Source organism: Drosophila rhopaloa, unplaced genomic scaffold, assembly GCF_018152115.1.
Source record: "Drosophila rhopaloa isolate 14029-0021.01 unplaced genomic scaffold, ASM1815211v1 contig_195, whole genome shotgun sequence".
NCBI lineage: Eukaryota > Metazoa > Arthropoda > Insecta > Diptera > Drosophilidae > Drosophila > Drosophila rhopaloa.
Window position 1 is genome coordinate 104,172 of NW_025335078.1, and position 9,586 is coordinate 113,757.

Below are 9,586 nucleotides of genomic sequence, written 5' to 3' on the forward strand. Positions count from 1 at the left end.
AGCTGAGCATGCATATTTCATGGCGTAAGCTCCGCTCCTGGTGCCCACACACCCTCCTCCGGGAAGGAGAAGGATTCGGCGGAGCCACAACATCATTACAAACAGCCCGGCCCTGGGTTTACTTTGCTGTTTCGCATGTCGTTCGCTTCATTTATTTATGCACAAATATCCCACAGAAGGTGCAGATGGTGGGGCACCTACGGCAACAACCACAGCGACAGCAGCAACATCAACGGCAGAAGCGGCAACATCACCAGCAGCAACATCGCAAGCAGCAGCAGCAACAGCTGGAAATGTTAAATTCAATCAGTTTAAATCTCCTTGCTGAGCACCCGGAAAAAAGGAAATTTTCCAGATTTTTCTGCCACAAACTTTCTTATTCCAGCACTATAATATGGCTGTGGAAATCTGGGTTACACATATTATATTGTCATACAACCTGGTCTAAAGGTTACTTGAAGACCCTTCACCGTGTACCTATTTCATTTTTATAAGCTAAGTCATTTTAATCGTACCTAATTATTCAACTTTTGTAAATGGCCATTGTAATATTATTATTCGCTTAGTTAAAAAATTTCTCTTAGTCTTTAGTTACGCAGGTAATATAATTTTATAAAAAGAAAAATAAATTTGAATAATTAATATTTAATTAATTTTAATATTTTCAAAAGAAAACAAAAAGTATTATCAGAATAATTTTGTAAGTTAGCCATCTTTATATAAGTGCACCTCGCCTTCTATTTTTAGAAAACGATCAGAGTTCGTTCATTGAATGTTTATTTAATGCTGAAAACTAACAACATAGACATATGTTCTATATACTCATACTCTTCCGATTCCAATTGAAACCCCCTAACACATGTTTATCTGCTAAAACTTTGTCGTGACTGAAATACCAATGAAAATAAACCCAAAAGCAATGAAAAAACTTTCGTACGCCGGCTTTAAATTGTGCTTAAGTGTAATATTTGTTTATTTTATTGCACTGGAATGTTTTTCTTACTTCTAAGGGTTTTTTTATTTTACTTATTCTCGTACACACTAAAAAACAGTGACAAATCAGACCCAGGATTGTGTTTGCCGCTGTTGTGTTTTCCTTGGCCTTCCTTTACGTATCGTACTCAAGCTGCCTCGTATTTTGGTTTATTTTCGTCTTAATCTGCGTAAATTGTATTTCATTTGATTTCATTTGCCCCGCTGAGTGGGCGTGGCAAGGGGCGCTTGGGTGGCTGGGTGGTTGAATGGTGGGTGGCTAGGTGGCTCAGACAAAGGGATGCCGCGTGCGCCGCTTGGCCTTGATGGGATACTCGTAGCCCTCGAAATCGTCGTCCTGGTCGTCCTCATGGTGGTGGTGGTGGTGGTGGCTCCGGCTGCTGTGGTGCTTCTTCGGCTCGTGGTGGTGCTCCTTGACCGGCACCGGAATGGGCAGCGGAACCTTCTTAATGACCGTCTTCGTGTGCACATGTGTGTGGTGCTTCACCGGCACGTGTATTCGGATCCTGTAAATGGTCAATGGTCCATGAACATTGTTACACAGCAAAAAACATAAAACGGCAGCGGGACTCTATCAACCGCACGCAGAGAAATAATTTCATATTCTCTTATAATAATATTATGGTCTTAATTTATAAAAAAAAAGTTTTTCTGTCAGCTTAAATTTATTTATTTATTCAATATTCCCCTGATAATAAACAAGAACATAATAAATAATATTTATTATTTTAAAAAAGGGTGCATTTCTTGTTAATTTTAAAAATGAAATAAGTGAATTAACTATAATTGAATAGAAATAGATTGATTAAAATCATTTTAAATTAAAATATATATATATTGAAATATATACAATGATACTGATACTAACTTCTAAGATCAAATTTGTGTTAAGTGAAACGTAAGAAACAGTTAATTAACATTCTTGATTATTTGTTTTTATTTTTAATTTCGAAGAAAAAAATTAATTTAAAAAAATAATTACAATAATATTTGGTATATATTTTAAAAATTTGTAACAAAATGCATTTTAAAATAACATTTCAAAAAGTATTTTTCCCATAACTAACTGTTGTATTATTAATATTAGTTTCAATTAGATATTCAAAAAGTGAAATAAGTCCAAGTAAGAGGTCAGATTAATTCGAGTATTATTGAGCATATATAAATCAAACATACTTATTAAGTGAATTAAGTGTAAATATTATTTCTCTGTGTAGTCGTTAGGAGGGGGCGTGGTTATGGGGCAGGGTCTTACTTAAGCTTGTCGCTTGATGGATGGCCGCTTGCCAGTGCGAACATCATGCAAGTGATGAACAGAAAGCTTAATGCCTGCAACGGAAACAAGTATAAAGATTACGATTGGGTCGCCAGCGTAAAGAGGTTATCGCCCTATGTTTTCCCCAAACAGCTCATAAACAGCCGAACAATACAATTAGCATAATAATACGCATCCAAGGACCTCATCTCCCTGTTATTAGTATTGGCAGGCCCATTTAACGATGATGGGTCCGCCTTTTATCTCGAGCATTTTTTTGATGTGGGCGTGACAGAAGCTGTCAGCCGCCAGGAAGGATAATTTGGGCCCGATATAGTCCAAGTTAGCCAAGATGGGAATAGAAAATCATTTTCGGTCTACTCACTTGGTGGTAAATTAGCCTTAACTCCGAAAATTCTGACTTTGATACCTACTATTCTTACATTAAACAGCTTTTCTTTCTCGCTGATTGCTAAAGTTTGAAAGTCAAATAAATGAGTAAAAAAATGGTGTAGAAAAAAAATTGTTTAAGTGCGCATCAAATTTTAATTAAATTTAAAAACACTAAAAGCATTAAAAATGGTTAGGAATTAAAAAAACTATGTTACATTTTAAATTATTTTAAAATGCGTTCGAAAAGCGGAACAAAAAATATAAGAAATCTTTGAATTTTTTTGAGGAACATCTTTGTTTGTATTTTTATCATTTTATCAAATCGCTTTTTCGAGTCATTTCGTTAAATTCAAGTCATTCATTAAGCTTATCACTTTATTGAAATAAATATTTTTTAATTTTGCGACTTTTTCACAATCACAAAATGACTGCCTTTCACTTTGTTGGTCCCTTTACTATTGTGCGAATATGACTTTCCCTTTATTGCACATTTTTGTTCAATTAACCGTTTATGGCCAACTTGAGAGTTCTTTTCATGTTTCGACATTTGTCGGTCATAAAAACCAAATTAAGTTTTTGTGGTTATTCGCATTTTACTTTTTCGCTTTGTTTTATTCATTTCCCGCGCGATTGGAGTCAATAAATTCGTTGCAAAATGAAAGCTTTTTGTTTGCATATTTTTCGAGCACTTTGCGCGGAATTATGATGGGACTTTCTAAGCTGGATTTAATTTTAAATATTTATTTTTATATTGTGCTTTCCGTGCCTACACAAATATGGAGAATTTTTTGGATGTTTGCATTCGTTTATTTCGCGCCTCTCCATTGTTTGCTCGTTTTGAAAATGTAATTAACACTTACTCCTTGGGGCAAATGCATTGTTGTTCGCGATGTTGTGTTTTTAAAATTGTTTTTTTTTTGCTATTTGTTCGATGTTGTTTGATTGGATTAAAAGTGCGGATTTCGGTAAACCATCGTCGACGGGCGTAGAAATGGAATTGCTCTGGGACTTGCCGCCTGCATCCGCTTAAATATGAGGCAAAAAGCGAAGAAAAAAGTTATGAGCTACAGTGAAACGTGCCACGGACGGCAGCGCCACTTGCAGCAACAATGCGGTGACACGAAGTTGCTGAGTTGGAAACGAAGTAAAAACAAAAACATAATCAAGTCGTCGGCGGGGCAGCGGAAGTGGCCAGCAGCCCAGTCTCTCCGCTGAAACTCGGGTTCGGATTGGGATTCAGCCTCGGACTGGTGGCCATGTTAACTGCCGCTTGACATCACTCGGATCTGGCTATGGTCGACTTGCCAAAAGCGCTGCAGTAACCCTAAACAATGTTAAAAGGATACCACTTAAACCGCTACTCGAGTGTCTCGTATTTCTTGAGACTTGAGTTCCCCACAAACTCTACCCATTTTTGGGTACTGATAAAAATATGTATTTAATTATAAGACATCTCTGTAGACTTATCTAAACGCTATATTTACTTCTGAATATTAATTTAACAGTCCCTTTCAACTAATTATTACATATTAAATATAAAATAAATAAATATAAATATATTTACCTAATTTATTTTTTGAAAAGGAACATGAGTACTTAAAGAAGTAGTTGCCATAGCCATTTCAAAAGTCAGTTGTATTAGATTGTTACAACCGTTTTTTGTCTTTTTAAAATCTGATGTGATTATAAGTTTAAAATTAACATAGTTGTTATTAATTTTCTTGTTAATCATGATTTTATTGCATGGTCTTATAAACATTTTAATAAATGCTTAGAATAATATTTTAAGTTGCTCAGTTCATAAATAAAGGTTTAATGGTAATTTTACATGATTTATTATAAATTTCCTATAACATATGTATAATACTCATAATTTGATTGCTTAGATTTTAATACCAAGAATGATATTTTATAGTTAATCAGTATTTAAATTCCCTTAAGTTACAACTAATTGTCTATGTAATATAATATAACAATTCAGTATACCCCGAATCGAGTTAAGGTAGGGTAGGGTGCCTTGCCACCCTGACATGATAGTGAAAACACACGCCGCAAATAAAGCGAGCCAAAGCCAAATCCAAACCCAAAGTAACCAGCAAAGTCAGGCGCCATCAGCAATCCAGAAACTCAGGCTCAAAGCCACAAGCTCCGTACCGTATGTCCCCCTCTCGCTCGCACTCGCCAGCCGGTGGAAAAGTCACCGAACATGAAGATACTTTTCCAACTGAAAGTTACAGAGTGCGAGTGAGATGGGGCCACGTGTAATTGAAGCCTGTGCCTGAGTTAAACGCAGCGATTATGCCGGTCTGGCCGCCCCCAGCGGTTGGAAAAGGGGGGCGGGGCAGGCTGAGGGGAAAGAGATGGCGAGGAGGAGGGGGCGGTGTCGTTGGCGCCGGCAGCAGGTTGCAATTGCAGTTTCCAGTTGCAGTGGCAGTGGCAAGGATTCGGCCAGCTTCCTGGTTAGGCATTTGGTTTCGCATTCGTTTGTCGCAAATTGAGTTGTGCGCTGAAATATGTCGTCGTGTCAACCGCATATCCACTGAGAGAAATATATCTACGAGTTTTCTTAATTATCTTAGAGTTTGACTAATAAATTTTTTTATTATTCTGTGGTTTTAGTGGGTTTATGTTGTAATATATAAATTTATAGAAAATAAAGATATGTATCGAAAATAGTTAGAATAGTAAATATAAAAACAAATCAATTATATTTATAATATACGTATAAAACGTATACAAAATAATTTATCACATTATATTTCATCAACTGGCTGTAAAACTGAAAAGTTTTACCAATTAGAAAATAAAATATGTGTTAACATTAATATTAGAGTTTTTAATATTCATAAACAAGTTTTTCTTTTTTATTCAATTTTAATTTTAATCTTACCAATAAATGTTTGGTCGTCTTTAGCGTAAGCTAAAATTTGGCTTATAACGAGAAAATGGATATTAAAAGAATATTAGTGTATACGGAGTCTATTTATTTGCAAATCAAAACAATTTATATTTTAGGTATTATAAATAACAAATTGTTTAAATTTTTCGCAGTGTACCTGCACCCGCGCCGACCTGCATTTGATTGCAATTTAAATGTGAATGTGCGGCACGAAGGCAATCCATTTGATTGGCCATTCTGGCCGTTGGGCCCGCGTCGAAGGTACTCGAGCAAAAGCCATGAATGTAATGCAGGAAGCGCTCCATTTCGGCCATTTCAGCCATTTCGGCCAGCTAATCAACTGGTTTCGCTGGCACGCCGCGATTGCATAACAATGACAAATCCAGACCGGCACGACACTTGGTCATTGTCTTCGCCTCGCCGGAGACGGGCTCATCCAACGAGTTCGGCTTTTCTGGCCTTTTTCCAGTGCTGTTCCGCCTGACATGATATAACTTTGATACTTCCACGGCCACTTATTGGTCTGCCATTGTAGTCGGCGGGGAGAGTTTTCTCCTCGCGGGGTTCCACTGCCAGAAGTTGGGCAATTAACAGGCACATTTGATGATATAATCATAAAAGCGAGAAATTTGATCGGGCCATTTGACCGGTTCGGGCCACTTTTCCAGCATGATCGCGCAATTGCGAAAAAGTGTCAAAATTAATTGCATACAAAGTGGCTCGGTTCGATGCGGTGGTTGGCTGCCATCGGGTCATTAGCACCACATTCGCGGGAATGGTGGCAACATCAACTGAAAAGACTTTTATATTAATAAATAAAGAAATGTAAAGGTAGTGATGCTATAAAAATGATATTATCCTATTGAACAGGCCTTTAAAGTGAACGAAATAGCCTGCACAAAGTCCGCTCCACCAATTAATGTTTGTGTCGTCTCTATTTTTATATTCGTCACATCAGCTTAATATAATAAATTTAACTTTCTATAACAAACATATTTGTAAATTAACAGAATTTATCTTAACATCTATTGCCAACTAAACTTGTTGGGATTTGGACTTATGGAAGTTCATCTGTATATTTATCGCCAATTTTATTACCAATAGGTATGTGTTTCCAATATTTGCTAAGATTTGCTTGAATTTCAAAAGTGAAAACATATTTAAAATGTATTCATATTTCACACAGAAATCTAGCCCAAGGACAGGGGAAACGCACAGATTAATATTGGAGATGGCCGGTGGCAATGCGGCCAATGCAAACGAAAGTGCACAAGCCAAATTTGCTTAACCTGTTGTGCTTACGGCCTTTCACTTCGGAACGGACCGCCAAGGATTATCCAACCGAAAGCCGAAGCCCCGGAAACCGATACATCAGGCCGATGTCTCCCCGTCTGCCAGCCGTTTCCTTTCGCAATAAATTTTCACTTAACTATGTCGATCATCGCCGCATGTGCGTATGTATGCAGCCTGCAACATGCAACATTCATGTGCCACATCACCACCGCACCCCCCTTCCTGCCCATTCCAATCCGGTGGGTGGGCTTCGGGTGGTGGTTTGTGTGTGACACAATTTTCCAGTTTGCCAGTTACGGCTCGTAAGTTTAATTGACGGAAGCGCGTTAAAATTGCAGAGCCAAACCAAAGTTGAATAAAAAACATGGTTGGGGGAAATCAAAATGAAAACAAAGTGAAAATTTGTGTATTTATTATGCATTTGCATGCCAGCCGCCAGAGTTTCCCGCTTCATTTACCATATGTAATTGATGACCATATTAAAGAGTTCGATTGGGATTAAACTGCAGTTTGGCCAAAAAGCGAATCAGGTTTCGAAAGAAGGAAGACGTGTTGATATAACACTTTTCGCACGCTTTTCCTTAATCACACATATACGGGTTAGTATTATGTAGTATTAGCAGTAAGTAGCGAAAATCACTAATTAACGTCAGCATTTCTCTTGATTTTTCAGGCACGCAATTGGGTAAAGAAATATTTGTAAAAGACGTTTGGCTGTGTACCCATAAATCGATTTGTTGGTACGGTCTTAAAAAAATCACATAGCTCTCAAATAATATACTCAAGTCCGCCGTCGGGTAAATCGGTCAATGGATTACGCCTATTATCAAAACCAACTTCCTTTTACTATAACTACTTGAGGTAAATACTATTGTTTATCGCAGTAGGACATAATTTGAAGATTGAAGTTGAAGGCAATGTGAAGACATTATTTGTATTTATTATTTATTTATTTTTGATAACAGGTGTTGAAATAAACTCCTTGTTTGATAAATAAATCGGTAAATAAATGAGATATGAAATGATTATTTTTGTAAACAGAAAAGTGTAAATAATACATTACTTGTTTTTTATAAATTGGATGACAGCACTGGTCAATGTGTATTAAGAACAAGCTCCTTAATACATACAAATATTTGGACTTAATATAGTTATTTGGATTTGAACGTTACTTAAGGATTGGCTATGCAAAATTGAAGCATAAAACTGTTTTAATCTGATATCCACAACGTGAGTAAATTAAATCCTTTGATGCAGCATAACCAGCAAATGCTTGACGTCCTTGCAACTCGGATGCCCAGCTGGCGATGGATCAATTGTAAAGATTAAGGGATAAACTTGGAGCATTTCTTGCTGAGAAAACTATTTGCCTTGCTGACATCATCAAAAGTGACCTTGCCGTTGGAATCGGCAAGTTGTGCAAGTGGCCATAAATCTAGTTCTGACCACAAGTGTACGTGGGTGTTTTAGAGTGGGGCAAGTGGGGCAAATAGGGCAAAAGTTTTACTTTGGCGCAAACATGGATTTGCCTTTAACGGGGCACGCAGGTGTCGTTGTCGTTGTTGCCACACTGTTATTGCGTATTGAAAGGCAACATACAAGATTCTCGACTCTTGTATGCAGCACGTTTTTATGGCCTCCGAGACTCGAGACTGGCGATTGGACGGCGGAGGGGTGCATTAATTTATGGCCATCAAAAGCTAGTTAGACTATTGAGCATTTCGGATTGCCACAGAAGTTTGCTGAGCCTAGCAGAAATCCAGTTAACATACACCGCAATGCTCCGACATTTTGGTCCGCTCAGCGGGTTGGCCTTCAAAATGAGTCATGATCGCATACACATGACTGCAACTGACCTACATAACTTGGAACATTGTGTTCCTATTCCCGTAGAACGACATTCAGATTGTTTTAGGGGTGTAGTCACTCTGACTTATTCAATTCTGGCTTATTAAACTTGATGTACTTTGGATGCTTTCGGCTAATTTAATTTAAACTTGAAAGTGTATGAATTAAATATGAATTACATTCAAATTTTTAATCCGAAGGAACTGAAAGGGGTATGATGATTAAGGAGGTTTTTTCTTGATCATAATAAATATAATGACATAAGTTGGTTTTGGATTTTTTTTTAACGGTCAAAAAAGAATAAACTAAATAAAGTGTATGCATATTATATATTCTTTAGTTCAAGCTTAAGAAAAATTTGCAAATTCAATGTTTGTTTTTATAACAAAATAACTTTAAGAAACTTACCTCCAAGTAAAGATACTGATAAATAAACTTAAAATGAAGATACTTGACTCTGATCCGAGTGCCTGATGACTTGTTGGCTTCCCGTAAATTTGAGTTGCTTGATAAATAGCCACTTTACAATAGCCACTTCCGTGCGAATATCTCGGTACATTTCCTGTCTTCGCTGGTCAAAGCCTGCACTTCCCATCCGAACTGATTGACGTTTTGTTAATGTGGATTATAAATGCAAAATCGAGCATCGGACAGTGCCGTTGGCCAATTAATGAAATTTTTAATTGGAAAATCAGCACAATGAAGGCCATTACATGACTGCACCGCCCCAATCTCGCCATCCATGGCCTTTCCCAAGTAAGTAAACGCAGTTGAAAATGTTTTCTTTATGATTTTCTTTTGTTTTCTCTTTTGGTTTGCTGTTGTTTTTTTTTTGTTTCGTTTTGTATAATTCAGATTACATTTTATTGTTAAGAATGAATTGAATTATTTCTGCTCTTTTCCGA

At 37.0% G+C, this 9,586-nt stretch overlaps 1 protein-coding gene across 1 annotated transcript; it reads right to left on the reverse strand.

Annotated features, from left to right (window-relative positions):
* Positions 1 to 1,202: 1,202 nt before the first annotated feature.
* Positions 1,203 to 3,614, reverse strand: LOC108037709 (uncharacterized histidine-rich protein DDB_G0274557). Its single transcript, XM_017114341.2, has 3 exons — positions 3,502 to 3,614; positions 2,249 to 2,322; positions 1,203 to 1,499 (listed from the first exon to the last, which is right to left on the reverse strand). The coding sequence occupies exons 1-3, from the start codon at positions 3,517 to 3,519 to the stop codon at positions 1,262 to 1,264; spliced, it is 330 nt and encodes a 109-aa protein (XP_016969830.1). The 5' UTR covers positions 3,520 to 3,614; the 3' UTR covers positions 1,203 to 1,261.
* Positions 3,615 to 9,586: the final 5,972 nt, after the last annotated feature.